The following is a 21,520-nucleotide window of genomic DNA, read 5'->3' as shown; positions in this document are numbered from 1 at the left end:
GTGCTCTGGTGGGGAGCCTGTGGCAGACGTCCTGATGTTAGACCTCTTCTCCACCACCTCCAAGTGTCCTACTGAGGAAGCTCAGAGAGGCGGTGGAGCTTGCCCAGGGTCACAGAGCACAGCATTTCCTTTCAGATTCCAGAACGTAGCAGACTGCTGGTTGGCCCCAGTTGTTGTTCACTCCTTTGTGCTAACAATACCCTGATGATTTTCCCCTGGACACAAGGCCAACTAGCTCTCGGCCACATTTTCTAGCTTCCCTTTAGCTAAATGGGCCCGTGATACAGTTGTCTCTCCTTCCTCCGGGAGGGCCCGTGGAGCAATGGTGCGCTCTTCTGGATCCGCGGGCCCCCGAGTGCGGCAGAGCACAAGACAGGTGAAAAAACTCAACAGTCACTGACTGGGTACAGATGCCTAGAAACGCACAAAGGAATCCTGCTCTCCAGGATCTGCATATAAAATCGCTGCTCTCCAGGGACGAGGCAGAACACGCTAGGCACATTCACAAGTGCGACATTCGCAAGCTCAGACTTTGACACGAGAGAAATACCTTCCATCTGGCCAAGCCATTGATAATCCTGTCACAGCAGTAGAACCCACAACCTAACTAACCCACGTGACCCGGGCTTTCCCCAATTCCCTGCAGTTTTCATTTTTTCGAAAGCCACGGAACTCCCCTTTCAAATCGTAGGTGGGGAATAATCACACTAACAACTGACATGATCACAACAGCCACGAGAGCCAACTGTTTACTGTTCACTGTGAGCCGGGCAGTGTGCTGAATGACTTCTACTCATTACTTACTCACAGTCCTAACAACATGCCTATAAGGGAGGTACTAGATTACGATGTTCACTTTACAGATGAAAAAACCCCAACCAAACCACTCAAGGCTCAGAGAGATACCGGTGTGCACCCAGCGGCAGAGCTGGGATGAGATCCCAGAGCCCACCTTCTCCATCACTCGCTGTACCGGGGAGTCCCAGTATTGGAGAGACAAAGGCGGGGGTGGGGGAAGACACCCAAAGCAGGGGAAAGTGGGCAGCACTCACCTTCCTTGTTCTCCCCAGAGCCCTGGGTGAAGAGCAGCTGGTACTGTCGATTTGGGAAGTTGGCTGGAAAAAACTTATTCATGAAGGGGCTGGAAGGAAAGACAAAGCAGGTTGGCAAACAGAGCCCCCATGGGCAACAGTCACTGATGCCCTCCCCAGGCATCTGTTTACAAGCTGTTATCTCCCAACAGCCTCACAGCTGCCCTGAGAGGTAGGTGTTATTGTGCCCATTGTACAGATGTGGAAACAGGCCCTCAGAGGGCAAGTGACTGCCCAGGTCACATAGGAAGTCAATATCTGAGCTGAGACCTGAACGTAGGTCTCTGGATTCCTAGTGCTTCCATACTGCCCCCTAGTTATCACCCAAGAAACACAAAGCAGAGGCAGACTTTCACATAAAACAGTTTTTAGGAGAGCAATGGATTCCAAAGTCTAGTTTATGTACCATCTGTATCAGAGTCCCTTGTCAAGAATGCATATTCTGGCTCAAGCCTGAGTAGGGCAAGTCCTCATTCTTGAAGGAGACCCACTGAGTCTAGGCAGATGGCAGAGCTGAAATGAGGTGCCAACCAGTAGCCTGGGGTGAGATCTGACTCCTTAGAGGGTGAGCATGCCTGGGCCCCATACTGCTTAGGATGCTGGAAGGCTAGCAGCCGAGAGGGGCTCATTAACCTCAGATGGTCCTAGATAAACCACTTTCTCCTTGCCGGCTCCCCCGCAGCCAGAGGCAGCTGACCTGGCCTGGTCCAGAGTAAAGCAGAGGATGCGCCAACCATGGCCAGGCCCACAGAGGGAAAGGAGATCTGCAGCCCTCTCTCCTGGGCTGGAGGTAGAGAGGTAGATGGGTGAGGAGGCATGAATTTTTTTTTTTTAATAAATTCATTTATTTATTTATTTTTGGCTGTGTTGGTCTTCGTTGCTGCGCGTGGGCTTTTTCTTTAGTTGCGACAAGTGGGGGCTACTCTTCATTGCGGTGCGTGGGCTTCTCATTGCGGTGGCTTCTCTTGTTGAGGAGCACGGGCTCTAGGCATGCAGGCTTCAGTGGTTGTGGCACACAGGCTCAGTAGTTGTGGCTCATGGGCTCTGGAGCGCAGGCTCAGTAGTTGTGGCGCACGGGCTTAGTTGCTCTGTGGTATGTGGGATCTTTCAGGACCAGGGCTCAAACCCGTGTCTCCTGCATTGGCAGGTGGACTCTTAACCACTGCGCCACCAGGGAAGTCCCATGAATTCTGCTTTTGACTCTAGGAACGGAAAGATAAACCCCTTGTCCCAATTCCTCAGAAGTCTCTTGTTTATTCCCAAAGCCATTCAGATGTGTTCAATGTGGCAAATCAAAGCTGCAGCATTCCTTTGCATTTTGAGACTATTAGAGACTTTCCATTAAAATGTCCATCCAGGGCTTCCCTGGTGGCGCAGTGGTTGAGTCTGCCTGCCGATGCAGGGGACACGGGTTCGTGCCCCGGTCCGGGGAGATCCCACATGCCGCGGAGCGGCTGGGCCCATGAGCCATGGCCGCTGAGCCTGCGCGTCCAGAGCCTGTGCTCCACAACGGGAGAGGCCACAACAGTGAGAGGTCCGCGTACTGCAAAAAAAAAAAAAAAGTCCATCCAATCACTCTTTCAAAGGTAGCCTGTTAAACTATTCTAAAGTTTTTGAAACCCCATAAAAATCTAGCACACTCCTCTCTCTCTCTAGCAGTTAGCAGACCCAAAGCCAGCCGGAGTTGACTATAAAGTACACTATTCTGGTGATTTGTTTTAACTATTTCCTTTAATTTTCAGTTTCCCAGAACACTTAGCTATGTTGACATGAGGCAATTCCTTCTAGGTGATCCTTTAAATATTATATAAACTATGCCAACACAGATAAAGCATAAACAGTATAATGTGAATTATTGTTACCTGCACCTCTTACTTCAATAATAAGCATGGTGTCACCTTTGTAATCCAAATAAAAGGAATTAAATATGGGAAAAAAAAAGAATGCATATTCCTGGACTCCCTTCCAGACCTATTAAGTCAGATGACCTGATGGACACCCCACTCCATGACCTGTCAGGCCTGGGATTTTTACGAACTCAGCCGGACTTGATGAGCTAGATGAATCACAGCCCCTTGGGTGGGAGCAACCTCACGTTCACTCCTTCCGTGAGGCCTCTGTTGCTCACGATGGGCTTGGCCTTGTCTCTGGAAGCATTCTCTCTGATTACTCAGCATGGTCTACTTCCTGGCCAGGCAGGGAGCAGAGACTTTCTTTTCTGGATCACCTTCAGAGAAGGAACAGAAAACTAGGGGCTTCTGCTCAGCCTGGTGCGGCAGCATCGTGGAGTGGACACAAGCTTGGGGGGCCCAGCCCCGACACGTGCTCTGCCATGTGAGGCCCTGGGCGAGCCATTTCAGTGGCTCAGTCTCCTTGGTTATATGTGGGGATAATACCACCTGACTCAAAGGGTTGCTGTGAAGGTAGGAGAGAAGGTGGGGAGAAGTTTAGCCCAGCACTGGATCCTCAACAGGGGTCATAAGAACTGTGAGTGTCCATCATCGCTGGCACTTGTCCAGAGCCTGAGCTCGAAAGCAGCTGGCAACACCAGATCAGACCGACAACGACTGATGGGGTAGGCAAATCCAGAATGGTGCTCCCAGCTGTAGGAAAATGACCCACGCCGAGTGGTACCGAGGGCACAGTGGTAAAGGCAGGGAAAAGGGAGCTGTCCAAGACCCTGGGGCTTGGAGGAAGAAACTATGGATTAAGAACCATCTCTGGGCCTCAGTTTCCCCACTTGTCCAACAGCCAATCCCTCCCAGTCTGCAGGGCTGTGGCGTGAATGATGAGGGCTTCGTGATTATGTGGAGACATGGTCAACACAAGGATGCAATTGGGAGTGGGTTTCTACAAATGGGCTCTGAGCAGGTGGGAGGCAGCAGCTGGGATGGATGAGGCTGGAAGCTACTTTCAGCTCAGTTTGCTGAATCACTTTTAGGGAGTTTGAAGCCAGAGGGTGTGTGCAGAGGCAGAGAGAAGGCCTGAGGCGCTAAGCCCTTCACTCCAGCCTGGCATCTGCCTTAGGAGCTCAACCAGCAGAATGCAGTGGTTAAGAGTATGGACTCTGGAGCCAGGCTTCCTGGGTTCAACGCCTGGCCCTGCCACTGAGCTGTGTGACCTTGGCAAAGTGACTTAACTGTTCTGTGCAACTGTTTCCTCGTTTGGAACACTGTAACAGTATCTTTCTCATAGGGATATTAAGAGGATTATACGAATGCTTGGCACCCTGTAAGCTTAACTGCAGCTTCAACTCCAAGTAGGAAGTCTGTAGACTGATGTCTTTGTTATCTCGAGAAAAGAGGGGCTGCTGGGTAACACATGGTAAGAGTCAAGCAACCTGGCCGGTGTGAGCCTGCCTTGAGGGCAGGAGTCCCGACTTATCGCCTTCACTACACTCATGCCAGGCTTGGGGCCTGGGAGGCAGCTAGTAAACGCTTGCGGGACGCCTCTGAATGCGGGCTTTCGTAGCAGGCAGAGACTCCTTCCGGCCCTCGATGGCTCATGCCAAGCCTAAAGGCTGCTGGTTCCTGCTGGGAAATCACATCCTGGTGCCCTCCTCCCCTGGGGGTGAAGGCAAGGGTCAGTGAAACAGGTGATGTGGCCTCGCCCCCCTGGGGTGGCAGAACCTTTTTGTCTAAAGGTCATCTGGGTGGGATATGAACTCAAGAGGTGATAAAAATAAGCTGTGGTTCCCTTGGCAGGAAGGATATTGGCATGGGCTTGAGTCTTGGTGACCGTACAAGGTGAAGGCAGGCTGTGAGCCCTCGCCTTCCTCCAAAACCTCAAGCTGTGCTATCTTTGCAGGGAGGCTTGAGGCGGCCGCGGGAAGGGGAAGGAATCCACGAGCGTCTCTGCCTGGGCTACGCAGCTCCGGGCTCAGCTTCTACAGCCTCAGCAGGCCTCTCCTCCGCCAGTCCTCGGGAGACCACAGGCCCACCAGAGAGGGTGCCCAGGCCCCTGTCTTTAAGTTCCCTCTCCCCTTCACTTTTGCCAGACCAGCAAGAATCCTGGCCGTGGAGTTAGACCTGGGCTCAAAACTTCACCCTGCTCCTAGCAGCTACGAAGCTCTCTGAGCCTCAGTTTTCCTGTCTTGAATCTCTAGACCTTGTTTGGATCCTGAGGCAGGTCTGACTGAGTTTGTGGATACATATAAACAATTCATCAAAATTCTAACAACACTGTAGACCTCTTTGAGAAAATATTTAAGAAAATTCAATTTGACTGAAGAAAAGTCAATTTAATTCTTAGATCACCTACCTAAATAGCATGATTAAACTATGCCCTTCCCCTTTTCTACTAAAATTATTTTCATCTGATTCAGTTCTTTTCCATGTACATTTTACAGTAATGAGTTCTTTCATCCCAGCTTTTAGCCCGTATCAATTTTTTTCAGAGGATAGCTCGGACCCTGAATGGTGAGTACCCTTTATGCCCATGGCCATCCATTATTTTCATAAGGTCTAATCTTCCCAGGTCAAACTGTGTGCTCTAAATCTTATCAAGAAAATGATTCTTCTGTTAATTTTTAGTCACTAACAAATTTTACCATGTGCAGTTTTAGTTGCTTTGGTTCTATTTTCTTTGATAATTTCTAACAGTAAAAATTATGAATTGGTTAAAAGACAGACAACTGTTTCTTGGCTAATCCACGGGAAATTTGGGACATTGTTCCTCAGTTACTATTCTAAAAGGGAAGAAAAGGTCTCTGGTGTCAAAATGACACAGGCTCAAAATACCCTGCTCGTACTGATTGTAGGATTGTTGAGATAAAGTGAAATAATCAATTCCTCAGCACACGGCTGAACAAAATATACTGGGTTCTTGCACTCTGAGGTGCTGGCTGGGCTGTGGGGAGGACTGGGCTCTTAAGGCTCTTGTAGATGCTGGGGGGTCGGGGGAGATGGGCTAGAATTAGGGGGGGATCCAAACCAGCATGGGAAGTGACTGCTCCCACACCGGTCCACCAGGAAAGGACAGGTCTGTCCCCTGAGGAAGGGTGACTGGGTCTGCCACTATCTTGCTGGGTCCTGGTCAGTCAGGCTCTCTGGGTTTCCACCCTAAAAGGATGGCGGGGCTGGCGGGAGCGGGGGCGCTAGAACAAGGCCTTGTGGGTGAAGGTAGGTGTGGTTGGAGACAACACTGAACTCAGTCCCGGCTGTGTGAATTCGGGCCAGCCGCTCACTCTCAGTGCGCTTGGCTCCTGCTCTGGGCAGGTCACAGACGTGCTCACTTGATCCTTCCCACGCCCCTACGAGGAGGTACTCGCAGCATCTCCATTTTATAGGTGAAGAAACTGATGCTAGGAAAGCTTGAGTAACTTGCACAAATAACAGAGCCTTGGTTCCAGGGCCATGTGCCTTTTGAGCCTATGCTCCTGACGTCCAGGGTCCTGCTTAGAGGAACGAGGCTAAACTCCCCCTGGCTCTGCACGCTTCCGCGAGGATCCTGCTCTTTCTCTCTGACTGTTCTGGGAGATCCCGCCTGCACTGTCAATGTGCACAGGCCTTCCAGCTCCTGGCCTGGCATCTCCCTCCTACACCCTCTTCCGGGTTTCCTACCCTTCGGAGTTGAGTCCAAGTTGTGTTCCTGCCTTCTGGAAACTTTTCCTGGTCTGCTGACCACCTCTGTGGTTCTCAGCCCGAGGCTGTACCTCCTCAAGAGACCAGATGGAAATAGACTGAGATGCTTTTGTACTCACAGTGAGGGGGTGTGCTGGGGGCACAACTCCCATTTGGTAAGCAGTCCCACCCGAGGACCAGTGGCTTAGACCCTTCAACCCCACTGAACTGACACAACATGCGGCAGTCTGAGCAGGGTGGCAGTGAAAAGAGGATGGGCTCTGGGGCCACAGAAACTTAGGTTTGAATCTTGGCTCTGCTGCTTATCAGCTGTGTTGTCCTAGCAAATTTCTTAACCTCTCTGAGCTTCAGTTTCTGAATGTAACAGATAATAATAATAATAACAACGGCTAACATTTATTGAACACACTGAGTGCCAGGTACTGTGCTAAAAGCTTTCCACATGACCCATAAGGAAGGTACTATCAGTTTTCTTCATGTTCAGGTGAGGAAATTGAGCCCAGAGAGATTAAGTAAACTGCCCAAAGTCACAGGGCTATTAAGTGGCAGAGTCTGGATTCAAAGTCAGATAGTGAAATTCCAGAGCCTGTGCTCCTAACTTCTCTCGATACTGCCTCGCTCTCTTATGAGCTGAGACCACGTGTGAGAGGCCAGCTTAGTGCGTGTGCAGCAACTATGACACCTCGCAGGTGGCAATGGCATCACTCTTCTCAGTACTGTGACAACTACCATGACATTACTGTTCACAAATAACTTTCCCAACAACCGTGGTGGGAAATACCCACTGGATATTCTTACCATTCCTTGTAAAGAAACTGTGGCCCAGAGAGGTTATGGTTCTTGTTCTAGGTCACCCACGGTATAACACAGGGGAAAGATTCCCTTGGATTTTACAGCCAGGATTCAAACCTGGCTCTGAATGACGCCAAAGGTCATGTTCTCATCCGAGACCCTGTACTTGCTCTTGAGAAAGCCGCTTCAAATGCCGCAGAGATGCCTTCTGACCTGATGGTGTGCGACAGGGCCAGGATTCCCAGCACGAAGAAATACATGGACAGCAAGAGGTTGATGTACTCCTGGGAGAATATCTGAGGCAGAAATACAAAGAGAAACAGGAAGTCAGGGTTGCCAGTGACTATGAGGAAACCAGAGCCCACGCTTCTCTTCTGGAGTTGGGGAATGGTGTCAGAAAGACTCTCAAATGGTACTGGGGGGGGGGGCCTTCTAGTTTCTATGGCAACAGGAAAAAGGGAAGGAACTTCAAGCCCTCAGATGCACCTCCCAAAGGAGTCTGTAGGTTTGCGCTTGGTGGCTCCATTATTTGCAGACAGGCAATATTGTGTGCGTGTCGAGGGTCCTGCATGGGGGAGGGGAGTCTGAAGTTCAGAGTCCCAAGAGAGCCGTCTGAACCTCAGAATGCACTCTTCCAAGCTTCCTTCTCTCTGCTCAAAAATCTAGGGAGCCCCCTACAGCGGCCACACAGTTGAGTCATCTGCACCCTGTTCCATTCTCCATGCTCTTCTGGACGACCCCTTCCCCAGTGATTCTGAAGCTCTGATGGCAGGCCCTCACAGCTGCTTCTTGGTCCTGTTATTGTTAGGTGAACCCAAGGACTGTTGTCTCTCGCAGGGCTAAAGCCAGTGGTCACATGTTGTTAATTCTGGACTTCAGGCAGGCTGTGCCATATGGCTCCATGGTTGCTGCACCGTCTTTTTTCATAAATTTATTTTTATTTATTTTTGGCTGTGTTGGGTCTTTGTTGCTGCATGTGGGCTTTCTCTAGTTGCGGCGAGTGGTGGCTACTCTTCATTGCGTTGTGGCGCGCGGGATTCTCACTGCAGTGGCTTCTCTTGTTGCGGAGCATGGGCTCTAGGCACGTGGGCTTCAGTAGTTGTGGCACACGGGCTCAGCAGTTGTGGCTCACGGGCTCTAGAGCGCAGGCTCTGTAGTTGTGGCGCATGGGCTTAGTTGCTCCACGGCATGTGGGATCTTCCTGGACCAGGGCTCAAACCTGTGTCCCCTGCATTGGCAGGCAGATTCTTAACCACTGCGCCACCAGGGAAGCCCTGCATCGTCTTCTGATTTGTTACCGTGAGGCTTTCTAACTGGGAGGGAATAATGTGCTGTGGTGTGGGGTCTGGGGCCACTGGCCACTCTCAAGTAGGGACCTGTTTAAACCTCTGTCTGAGCCCCTCGATCCGCTGCTTAATGCCTCTCAGCAGCTTCCCTCTGCTCCCACGAGCTCAAGGCCCACATCCTCCCCCTGGCCTCTCGTGCTCTCGTGGTGACCACCACAGGCCTCCTCAGCCGCTCCTTCTCGTTCTCCGTGCTGTGGCCACACTGGCCTTGTTGTGCCACATTCCCACCCGCGGGCAGCCCATGTACATGCCTCTCTGCTGCCCAGGACGCTCTCCTCTCCTCACCCAGGTTTCCAAGCAGTTTTCCTTGACGTGACCTCCGTTAATTCAGCTCACGTTTACCGACTGTCTGCTACGTGCAGTGCGTCGTACTCAGCACTGGAATAGGCAGAGAAGTCCCTCTCATGGAGTTCATGTGCCAGTGAGGGAGACTCTCACGAGATGAACATGCAATACACTGTCCAGTGGAGATGGACGCTAAGAAGAAAAGCAAAGCAGGGCAAGGAGGCCGGGGGTGGGGGTGGGGCATCACACAGGTGGCCTGGGAAAGCCTCCGACACTGACTTCATTTAGGAGTAGAGCCCTTAACGAAGTAAGGGAGCGGCTGTGAGGATACCTGGGGGAAGAGCCTTTGAGGTGGAGGGAAGGGTGAGTGCAAAGGTCCTGAGGTGGGCATGCGTTTATGTGTGCAGGGGACGGTAAGGGCCTGTGGCCAGGAGCCAAGGTAGGAAGGAGAGTGTCAGGAGACGAGGCTGGGAAGGTAAGAGGGAGATGGACCGTGAAAAAGGCTTTAGCTTCGTCTGGGTAGGACAGGCCAGTAATGCAGGGCTGAGGGCAAGGCTGTGATCTGATCTGACGGCCTGAGAGGATCCCTCTGCTGCTGTGTGGAAGGCAGACTCCACAGGGCAAAAGTCAAGGCCGACAGCCCAGCGAGCGAGCTGCATCCAGGAGGATGGTGCCCTGGGCTGGGGGGCAGGAGGGATGTGATGAGCCAGGGTCGGATCCCCGATCAGCTCTGGACTAGCGAAGTGGGTTGTGCCCAGGGCTGCGTGCTGAGAGGAGGGAGGAACCCTCCTAGTTCGGCCGAGCAGTGAGGTGGGTGAGGTGCTGCTGAGACTGGGGCGTGGGCAGGAGCAGATTCTTCCGTGCTCTTCTGGTGCTACAGACCCCGCCTTCACACCACTTTCTAGGACTGTCACTTCGCATTTACCTGTGTGACTGCTCGACCGGTGTCTGTCTCCACCACTTAACAAGAAGCTCCCTGAGGGCAGGGGTGGGCCAGCTGTTTTCCTCACTGCAGTGTCCCCAGCACCCAGCACAGGATCTGGTGTGTTTGTAGAATGACCGAATGGACGAGCATATCACTGGCTACAGTGTGCATGCTCCTACCCACACAGGCGTGTGGACCGTGTTTACCCGTGAAGACATGGTGTTCTCTCACACAGTGTTCTTTCAACGTGGGTCCTGGGGAGAAATTCCTCTCTGGCCACACCTTTGAGCTTCTGGTCGGCTTGACTGTGTGGACTATGAATTGTGCACCAAGTCTCACTTTCTTTGTGCTTTGGCTGCTAGAAAATCAGAGTCACGCCTGTGTCAGAGGCACTTCTGGCAAGAGTACAAGTCTTTAGACTTTAGAGCATGGGGTCTGGGTATGGTCCTCACCCAGAGCTTCACTGTCTTTTCCTATTTTAGTTTTTCTCCTTTACCCCAGTTTCTTCCTTTCTTATTTTTCTTATGCTGTTGGATTTAATTTTTATAAGTTGCCTCAAAGCAATCAGGTTTAAATGAGGTGGGATAAGGTAAATTTTATGATTTTGAGAAATGCAACCAACTCCAGTGCCCCAACCAGGAAAGGAGGAGGGAAGGGGCAGAGTGAGAGCCACTGTTAAGCAAACCACAACCAGTGGTCAGTCTGGAGTTTGGAAGGGATCTGGTGGCCGTGCTATCCAGGCAGCTGCCTTTCAGACATCTCAACAAGGACACTCTGGTGACTTGGGAGGAGGTATGCTGTGTCCTCTGGCACAAGGCAGGCTGGGGCTTACCTGCCTGGAGAGGAGGATAGGCTGAGCAACAGGCGTCCGGAGCCTTAAATAAAAATGTTCACACCCTCTGCTGCCAGAAAGTCCTCTCTGGGGAATCTAGCCTAAGGAGAGAATCCTAAATACTAAAAACGTTAGATGGTCCTGAGGCAAAGGCCTGCGTGTATATTCCTAGCACTTAGCACAGCAGAGACTCGAGAAATGTCTGCCAAAAGCCAAGCCGGAGGCAATGAGCTGGATGTGTGCAGAGCCGCAGAGAGATCTCAGCAGCAGGGGGCAGGAGAGGGGCACAGTTCTACTTACGGGAACCAGGCTCTCACTGAATACACACAGATACATTAACACCATATATTTTATAAAAAGAAACACATCCAAGGACACAAATCAAACGCATTAGGGCAGGTGCCTCTGGTGAAGGGAAATGAAGGTGGCAAATGGAGATGGGCATCAGGGTGAAGGTGGTGAAGGAAACAAGGAGGGGGCCCTCGCGTGGGCCGATGCCAGTGTGCTGTGAACCAAAGCATAGGATGAATTCACCTCTTCTCCCGAGGTCCAGGAAAAAAAAAAAAAAATCAGTGAATACCTAACGTTATTTGATGCACTCTTACTTATAAGAGTAAAAATCAGAACGATATTTTCTGTTTAAGGTGAGGGGGATGCTATAAGTCAGTCGTAGTGTATCTGCTTGTGGGGATATTCTGAAATCATTAAGAAGAGCAGTTCTGATCCAATAATGAGGGAGTGATGGAACAGGAAGCAGGCGTTAAAAATTATGTTTCTGACTCACTCACAGACTGGTAAAAATAAAGAATTTTGATGCGAGTCAGTATAGGTGGGAGTACAGTGAAGCCAGCACACTTGTAACTGTTGGTGGAAATGTAAATTGGTACAATCAGAGGGATCTGGCACCAACTATTCCAGATGCTGTTTGATCTGGCAATGCTACTGCAGATATACTTGCCAGATACTTACACGAGGATGCTCATGGCAGCAGTGCTGGGACATCTCACCACTGAATGCCCCTCAGGGGCACATCCACGAAACACAACCACAAGCAGCTGTTACAAAAAATGCGGTAGCTCTGACTGTGTGGATACAAAAATATCTCCCTGGTAAGAACCATATGTTCGATACATATATCTGTTTTAAAATTGTTACCTAAATGTAGACCTATGCATAACAGAATGAGGCACAAGGAACTACGCTGGGGAGAGGACTATGGCTCATTTGCACCTTCCCTTAGATTGAAAAACATTTTCTTAAACTATGTTTATGTATTTTTAAAATGTGAATTAAAAGTTATCCTTGAGGAGGGATTTCCCTGGTGGTCCAGTGGTTAGGACTCTGCGCTTCCACTGCAAGGGGCATGGGTTCGATCCCTGGTCGGGGAACTCAGATCCCATGTGCCAAGCAGCGTGGCCGGGGTGGGGTGGTGGTGGTGGTGAAAGTTATCCTTGAGGAATTTTCAATGACCAGGAAAAAAGTGCTTGTAATGTATTATTTAAAAAAAAATAGTTATAAAATGATTATCATTAGGTTAAAAATACGATTATGAAAAGCCTGAAAGGAGATATGCCAAAACGTTAATAGTGATTACCTCTGTGTATTTTTCCCGCTCTTTAAGTTTTCTGCATATATTACTTTTATAATCAGAAAACAGTACGTTATATTAAAAAAAAAAGTTTGAGAGTTTGCAGTAACATGAGAAAATGCTCACGATGTAATTAATGTGAAGTGAGAAAAGCAGCTACAGGACTGAATACACCACATGTTCACAGCTATGGAGGAACCATGCACAGGGAAAAGCAGAGGAAGGACACACCTCCAAAGGGACTCTGTGACTGTCTCTGGCAGGGGGGTTTTGGATGGCTGCTGTTTTCCCCTTTTTACTTTTCTGTGTTTTCCAGGTTTTCAACACTGAGCCTGTGTAACTTTTATTGGGAAAATAAACCTCGATAAATTAAAAAAAAAAAAAGCAATTAGTATGGTAGAGGTATGTCCGAGACATAGCTATACCCCACCCCAATATGAAGAGTACAATGAAACCAAACCGGTATCAGGAAAACAAAACAGAAAGCTCCTCAAAGAAGGGAAATAAAGACTGGTGGGAAGGGGCCCCCGGCATCACAGTGGGGTCTCTGGGTAGTGGGCCTAAGGGTAAATTGTTATTTTTCCTGCTCTTTATTTTCTATAAATGAACATGCATGTCTCCTGTGATGGGAAAAATAAAACAAAATCAAATGAAGTTATTCAAACCGAATGCCACAACAGGTGACAAAGCACTTACTTTGAAAAAGAGGTAGAGCCCCAAGAGCGTGCAGCTGGCAATGATGGGGAACCGGGCAGCGTCCCGGCTGGTGATGGTCTCGGGCATGTCCGAGGCATTCTAGACGAGAGAAGAAAGGCCCTGCTGAGTGCGGGGAGTGCTTCTGGCCTCTGAGGGTTGGATGCTGGCAGGAATTTGGTGCCCCAACAGCTCGTTCATCTCCTTCCCCTCCTGCCATCACTGAGTTGCCTCAGGGCTTTGCAAGTGCTGTTCCCTCTGCCCGGGCTGCGGACCACCCAACCTGGGGCAGGACGCTCTGATCCCATCGTCTTGCTATTGAGGAGACCTGCACTCCAACAGGGACAGTTCCTGGGAGGACCCAGGGCACATGCGGCAGAGGCAATGGGTACATAATAACTGAAAGAGAAAACCCTGGACACTGGTGACAAGAGAGCAGTTCTGGGCCTCGCGAGGACTACCTCCAGTTTTCTTATGGATTAGCTGAGATGTAAATATGATCAGTCTTTTATCCAGTAGGCAGTGAATATTATGAGTGGAAATAAACCAACAACACACAAAACTTAACAATGGCTAAAACCGAGTATGGGAAGACACCAACTGCAAGGAGAAGCAAATCTGGACAAAACTCAACTCAAGAAGTGTGACTGCGAAAACTGAATCTGGTCAGAGTAAAAGCCACCTTTAAATTCACAATGGCAGATGCAATAGTTGGCAAGAATGTGATCTAGGTAAAGAGCTGACGGAGGATAAATATTTACATGAAAAACAACTGAAGGCAATCAAAATCATTTCAGTATTATCAAAATGGAAAAAACTTGGAAATAGAGTAACAGTGCAACATAGAAAATTAAGTCAGCTCCATAGAATTCGTGACAGAAGACTTTCGAATGAAAATCCATCATAGTAGTATAATTCTGGTTTAAATTTATATTAAAAATGTTTTTTAGTCAAGTGGGGAGGCCCTTAACCAAACCCCAACATATGCATGGCTGAGGCGGCCCAGGCACAGGGCTGAAGGGAGACCCGCCCTTGTGGAGGGACCAGGTAGCTCTGTGTGAGCCACTCTCTGGCAGCTTTGCTGGGAGTGGGGTGGCGGTGGGTGAGCAACAGTGACATGGAGAGGCAGGGTCATCTTCCTTCCCTCTTCTCTCCCAGCCCTTGGTTTCTGCTTTTGGCAGCACTGTGCTGTGGGGTCTGGGCAAATTCATCGCCCTCTCTGTGTACCTCCATAAAATCATTATATTTCCTGTGTAGCAGCAGGGTGGGCACAAAATAAATGAGCTCCTGACCATAAAGAGTTCACAGGCAGGTAGGCCAAGACCTTGACATGTAAACAGAGTATCACCGCATACTGTGACATGTGACAGAACAGAGACACGCATACTGCGGTGGTACGTGGCATGAGCGCCCAGTGGTGGAGGGAGGGCTCTGATGTCAGCAGGCCCAGCTGCACTCCCAGCTCTGCTTCTTTCCAGGTTTGGGACCTTGGGGAAGTTAACTTCCTTCTTAGAGCCTCAATTTCCTCAGCTGTAAAATGGGGTGACAGGATTTGATGATTTTTTTTTTCCCACAGCACTGGAAGTACTTGTGTTGTGCCTTGAGCTTCCTACAAGTTGTATAAACTATTTGTATTATTCTTATGTAGAAGGGAATCATGAGAAAGCAGACAGGACACTACTTTCGCAAGGAAGCAGGGGAGTGTCAGAGGTGATTAGAGCAGATATCACTTAAGCAAGGCCTTGAAGGCCAACCACAGGGTCTGGTATGTAGTCGAAGCCAGATAAACGCTGACTAAGTTGAGGAGTTTGCTTTGTGTACGAGGAAGGGAAGCGCTTACCAAGTAGAGGGACCTGTAGATGCAGGCAGGGCACATGGTATGAAAACATTCACGGACTCTGGCTTCACCTACAAACCAGTGTTACCGCTCATTTCCACAGTCATTTCAATTCAGCCCAGGATCCTGGGCGGGAAGAGGCTTAATATTATTCGATGACAAACCAGGCTGGACAGATGCTCCATCACACAGAGGAATCTGGTCTCCTCTGTGGGTGGCTATTGGAAATATCCCACGTGCAATGTTGAGTCAGAACGGGAGACTTGAAATCTGACCAATGATGACAGTAACACGGATAACACTTACTGAGAGCTTTCTAGGTGCCAAGCATTGTTCTAGGTGCTTTACATGATTTCATCCTCACAGTAACCCCAGGAAGCAGGTACTTTTAATAGCTCCACTTTACAGATGAAGAGACTGAGGCTCAGAGAGGTGACATAACTTGCTTTAAGGTCACACAGCTGACGAGTGGCAGAGCCAGGATTCACACTGAGGCAGTCTGGTTCCAGAGCCCAAACTCTTGGCTATTACCCCCTAGACGTCCTCTACCTTTTCTATCTGGAAATTTCTGCTGGAAAGTTGTGACAAGATGCTCAGGGAGCCTACGACCTTTCTGAGGAACAGAATCCTGAAGGCGACAGAATCTTTGTAGTTGGAAAAATACAAAAAGTTGTCAGGATTCTCCACTGATTCAATTTGGATTTTTAAACTAGACGTTCTTATGCAAATGCAATGGCTCCTGAAATGCAAAACATACTTGGGGGCGGTGGGGGGGGGGGTTGGGAACTGACACAAAGAGCAGAAATAAATTCAGCTTCCAGTGACATTCTGCACGCTCAGTTATCAGGGCGGAAGCAAAAGCAGCGAGGGAAGATGGCTCGCTCAAGTCGTTGGCTCAGCTGGAGCTCTGGGAGTTCTGCTTCCAGGCCATGCCCTAGAAAGGATCCGGAATTCGTGGGCCATTCTGTTACCCCAGGGTCTCCTCTCCTCACTGCCACGTGCACTCACTCACCTGAGCATCTCCTGAACTACCCCCCACCCCAGCCCTTTGCCCCTACTGCAGTCTCCACTAACACCACCTCACCAGCCCCCTTCCTGCCTGTCACCTCCCCTATCAGGAGCTCTTTCTGAAGGACCTGATCGCATCCCACAACAGCTCAGAAACCTCTGGAGAATGGACTACCAAGCAGCCATCAAACAAGAACTACCAAGCAGCCATCAAACAAGCCATCAAACCAGCCACTGCAGGTGGGAGTATAAACTGGTACAACCTCTATGGTGGATAATGTGATAAAATCCGTCTAAATCAAACATGCACAGAGCATTTGACCCTGCAAATCGATTTTAAGGAATTTATCCTACAAATACACAGAAAAGTGTAAAGTAACAAATGTATAAGGAGATTAATTTCAGCATGGTTTGCGATAGCAGAAGACTGACACACCTAACTGACCAGTGGAGGACTCCAAATCAGGGGCCCTCACACTTGGGCTCGCATCAGAATCGCCAGGAGGGCTTGTGAACAGATCTGCATGTCTAACAAGTTCCCAGGTGATAACTGATGCTGCTGGTCCTGGTATTACATTTTGAGAATCATGGCTGGGGGGTACAGGTGGACACCACGCAGCTGTTAAAGAACACAACCGTGCCATGTGTACTGACATATTAGATCTCCAACATGTAAGTGGTGAAAACAGCAAGGTGTAAAAAAGAGTGTATCTATAACAAAATGTAAGTTATGTAGCAAAAAATGGGGGGAAGCATATGCTTATTTATTTGTAAAGGCACAGAGGCTCTGGATGGATAGCCAAGAAACATGTAACAGGGGCTGCCTCGGGGGAGGGAAACTGGGAAGCTGGGGTGGGAAGGAGATTTCACTTTGTCCCCCTGTACCTTTGGAATTCTACACCTTGGGCGTGCGTGACCTACCCTCCCCGCCATAAAACAAGGTACATCTACATGTACTGACATAGGAAAATGACCAAGACATACTGTTAAGGAAAAAAAAAAGAATCAAGTTTCAGGGCAATTATGTACCGCAAAATCCCACTTTTATATGTATGTGCACACAGGCGCATACATGTTTGTATATATGCAGAAAAAGGTCTGGAAGCTGGCACACCAAACAGCTAACTGGGTCACTTCCACAGAAGTGGTACTGGGGGGGGGGGCTTTTCCTTTATACTTCTGCGTTGCTTGAATTTTTACAAATGCAAACATGTAGTAACTACGAAGATTAACTGGTGCGTTGCCCTCAGGATTCTGGACCTCAGAATGGCCGCAGGATCCTAGAGCATCTTCCTGTTACATCACCCGAGTACCTGTACTGGGCTCACATCAAACTGCTCACTGCCTCCTGGAAAACACCTGTGGGCCCACGCCTCCCTCTCCTCCTGTCCTGCCTGCTGAGCTATCCACCCTGCCAAAGATCACTGCTGCCACCTCTAGCAGTCGGCTGGTCACACAGCTGTTCCTCCTTGGTGACTGCGCTCTGTGAGGGGAGGGCTTGGCCTTCTTTGTCTTGGCACCCCTGGTACCCAGCCCAGAGCAGGAACCCAGTCCAGCTGGCTGAGGGGCTCCTCTGAGTTACAGGCCAAAGGCCTTTGAAGCGATGATGAGTAGCTGTTGCTGGGATTTGCCCCCTTCTGGGAACAGAGGTCTCTGACAGGAATGGGTACTGCTCTCAGATGGCTCTGCCTATGGCTACTTCTTCCCAACACACTCCTGGACTTCTCCTCCCATGATTTCACAACTCGCCCTTTCTGTCATGGACAACTTGCCCCCAGGGAGAATTCTGTCCTCACATGCCCTCTCAGCTGGCTGTGTGGGGTCTAACACTAGCGGGAAATCAAAGCTCCTGGGCCCCCAAGCTAACTTTTCTCTCCTTGGCAAATGATTAGAGAAACAACTCAGGGTAGAAAAAGGGCGTCGTTTGGCCTGTCCTCTCCCTAGGCCACTTGTATGGGTCTTCAGAGGCACCTGCATCAAGGGGAGAGCCCCGGACTAGGACCAGGGACACCTGGTTCTGCAGAGAAGTCATTTCTTTGACTCTCAGTTTCTCTGTACAATGGTGTTAATAAAACTGGCTCTGCCTGTCTCACTCAGTTGCTGGGCGAAGGCTTGTAAACTTTAGAATACCCTGGTTACTGGTGGTGGGAGGCTAAGGGTCAGGCTGTTTGCAATTCCATGCACAGTCTTCCAGCACCCCTGTCTTGCCGGAGATGCTGGGGAGAGGTATTTAGATGCTTCAGTAGATCGAAAGCTCTCTTCTATCCCTACCCTCTGCTCCAGCCACTCCAGACTTTCCACCATCAACTAAACTGCCTCGTACAGCTGCTTTCCTGGTTTCCTCTGCCTCGAATGTCTTCTGGGGGAAATTCGACCTCTACCTCAAGGCTCCAGCCCACCTCCAGCACAAAGCCGCCCTGCCCTGCCCCAGGTGTGTTCAATCTTTCTCCCTAAAGCCTGCAGCACTACCTGTACCACAATCACAGATCTCGTTATTCCTCTCTCATCCAGACACCTAAACTCCTTGGTGACAGCGCTCTGACCCACTCATCTTTGCAGCATCCGTCTGCCCTGGACAACAGTGGAGGTTCAGGAAATTCTGTTGTCTGGAAGGCGTTTTCTGAAGAGGTTACTAATCCATGTGTAGATGGTGCCAAGGAGAATTACTCAGTATAGGGAGCCCCTCACATCAAGTGCCCAGCTCACTCCTTGCTGCCCTTCACCTTCTTTGTCCTGATCTATTTCAGAACATCCCCCTGTACCAAGTGTTTGCCCGAAGCAAAGGTAGGGAGGATGAAAGCCACCAGAACTCTGCTTAGAAGAGGCAGAATTGTACGGAAAATGGGGCCACCTAAGCGTGACCAATCCCCTTTGCATCTGACCACAGAGGGAACCAGCCTCAAGCTCTCTGATCTTGAGAAAGGAAGGTGGCAGGCCTCGGCCACTGCTCAAGTTGGGTAATGTTTTGAGAACCTGGGCTTGAGCAGTTTCAAAAGTGGCAGCTCCTCTATGGGTCTGCCCTCTTTGGGTACGACAGCTTCCGCTAAGGTTCAACTTCAGGTCTGGGTGGGGGAGGAGCAGCAGGGAGCTGCAGATCAGGAGGTGGTGGAGGATGATGGGAGAGGCTGCCAGGAAGTGAGAAGTCACTGGTGCAACGGGCTAGAGAGGGCTTAATATCGGGAAGAAGGGTGACAGAGAGGAAGTCAGAAGGTGGAAGGCCCTGGGGTCCTCTTAGGTATCCAATCGGACAGATGTTGAAGGACAGGGATGAGCTCTGGCCCAGTCTCACAAGAGAGGCCTACAGCAGCTCAGTTACTCAGCAGGTAAGCCCAATGTGGTGGAAAGACTGTCTTAAGGGGCATGAGAAGAGCTACTTTGAGGTAGGGTCTGGGGTGGGAACAGGGTCAGGGTTAGGGGTTAGGAATAGGGTCTGGGCTCAGGCTCGGACAGGTCCGAGCTTGGGTGTAGTCAGGGAGAGGAAACCAGCAAACCAAGGGTCTATGGCTGGTTAAAAAGAGAGGCACCAAAGTGCCAGGTCCTGAGGAGTTGTGTGACCGGAATTGGTTCCAGAAAGTGATGCAAAAAACTAGGAGCTGAGCTGGGGGTTCCAGGAGCTAATATTCCTGTGTTAGTTTTTTTTTTTTTTTTTTTTTTTAGGTGGGGCAAAGGTTTGATCTGGGGGTTCTAGGAGAGCACTCTATGGGTCACAGATTCCAGCTGGGCAGGTGTCAGAGTCTAGGGATGAGCCTGGGTGCCAGAATTTGCCCTGGCTTAGGGTGAGGAATGACAAGAGGCTGTACTATTCAGGAGGTGTCAGAACCAGTGCCCCATCAGATACAGATGGATGTTGACCCAGAGCCTGGGATGGGGTGACTGTCCCAGATGGGATGAACAGCCAGAGCAGAGCGTGAGGCTGGTCTGGCTGGGTCCAGCAGGCTCAAAACAATTAGTACCCGAATCACAGTGTCAGGGTCGGCCAACAGTGCTTCCAGCATGGTGCACAGAGGGAGGGATGTGTCAAGGTCCGAACGGGGTTGGAAACCGCTCCCTATTTGAGAAAGGTGTCAGTACCCGGTTCGCGGATCGGTGCCCAGATCCTGGGGCACCTAAGGTCAGCCCCGGGATGTGGGCCCGGGTTGGGGATGCGGTGGTGAGCAATGCTGGGAAGGGTCAGTGTCCGGGCAGAGGAAGTGTCTGTCCCGTCCAGGGCGGGCGGGGGAAGGGTCCGTGCCAGCCGTGTCAGGGTGGGAGGTGGACAGCGCCCGGCTTTGCCGCTGACCCTACCTTGCCGCGGGCGCAGCGCACGGAGCGCAGGGCGCCGAAGAAGATGGGCAGCAGCGCCATGAGCAGGAGGCTGCCATAGGCCAGCGCGATGCCCTCGGGCGTGGAAGGCGGCCGCGTCGTGCCGTTGGTTGGGCCGCCTGCCTCGACACTGCCGTTATGCGGGTCGCTGAGGGCCGAGTCCATGGCAAGGCTGCACTCGGGGTCCGACTCCAGGTCCGGCAGCTGCAGCAGAGACGCAGAAGGGAAGACGGGCTATGCGTGGAAAGCCACGTTCCCCTAAAGAAACAGGAAGTGACGTGCTTCCCTCGCCGGCCTGCGCCGCGCACGCGTGCGCGTTCACATCTCCCCGCCCGCGCGCCCTCTAGCGGTGGCGGAGGGACAGGCGGCCGGTTGCTAAGCAACTTGCTGGTAGCAGGGAGAGGAACACTGGACCACTGCGGTGGATATCCATCCCTAGGGAGACCTGAGGACCCCATTCCCTAGTCCCAGTCAACCTCCTTAACTCCAGGACACTAATAACTAAGAATTTGTTTACTCATGCAGGCATTCATCCAATATTTAATCATTCCCTCACTCCTTAAGTATTTGGGTATCCCATCATATCCAGGCACTGTCCTAGGCTCTGGGGACACAGAAGGGAACAATATAGGCAAAAGTCCGTCCCTGCCCTCATGAAGCTTGCACTTTTAGTGTGGCGGGGGGTTGTTGGGAGGATAATAAATAAAATGAATAAAATAAATAAATCAAAGTCTATAGGATGTTAGTCTGTAGTTATATGTTACATAGCATGTTTTTTAAAAAAAATTATTTATTTTAGGCTGCATTGGGTCTTCGTTGCTGTGTGCGGGCTTTCTCTAGTAGCGGCGAGCGGGGGCTATTCTTTGTTGAGGTGTGTGGGCTCTCTCATTGCGGTGGCTTCTTTTGTTGCGTAGCATGGGCTCGGGCTTCAGTAGTTGTGGCACACCGGCTCAGTAGTTGTGGCTCATGGGCTCTAGAGTGCAGGCTCAGTAGTTGTGGCGCATGGGCTTAGTTGCTCCGCGGCATGTGTGATCTTCCCGGACCAGGGCTCGAACCCGTGTCCCTTGCATGGGCAGGCAGATTCTTAACCACTGCAGATTAAGTAATTTAGAGGGAGATTAGTAATTTAAGTAAATTAAATTAAATTAAATTAAGTAATTTAAGGGAGATTAGTAATTCAGAGAGACCTCCCTCTCTAGGAACCTAGTGAACTTTTGTATATGGCTTGGGCCAGGGTGG

At 50.4% G+C, this 21,520-nt stretch overlaps 1 protein-coding gene across 1 annotated transcript in view; it reads right to left on the bottom strand.

Moving 5' to 3' along the window:
• HM13 (histocompatibility minor 13) overlaps positions 1 to 20,534 on the bottom strand; it is a 41,449-nt gene extending 20,915 nt beyond the window's left edge. The window contains exons 1-4 of the mRNA XM_082856749.1: positions 20,264 to 20,534; positions 13,138 to 13,236; positions 7,679 to 7,761; positions 1,053 to 1,141 (exon numbers count right to left, since the gene is read on the bottom strand). Of these exons, the coding sequence (XP_082712875.1) occupies positions 1,053 to 1,141; positions 7,679 to 7,761; positions 13,138 to 13,236; positions 20,264 to 20,446 (454 nt within the window). The 5' untranslated portion in view covers positions 20,447 to 20,534. The remainder of the gene's footprint in view (positions 1 to 1,052; positions 1,142 to 7,678; positions 7,762 to 13,137; positions 13,237 to 20,263) is intronic.
• Between the last annotated feature and the right edge of the window lie 986 nt (positions 20,535 to 21,520).

The sequence above is a fragment of the Leucopleurus acutus genome (genome assembly GCF_964270905.1).
Source record: "Leucopleurus acutus genome assembly, chromosome: 16".
NCBI lineage: Eukaryota > Metazoa > Chordata > Mammalia > Artiodactyla > Delphinidae > Leucopleurus > Leucopleurus acutus.
Note: the sequence above shows the minus strand (reverse complement) of the source record. Positions and strands in the feature narration are given on the sequence as shown.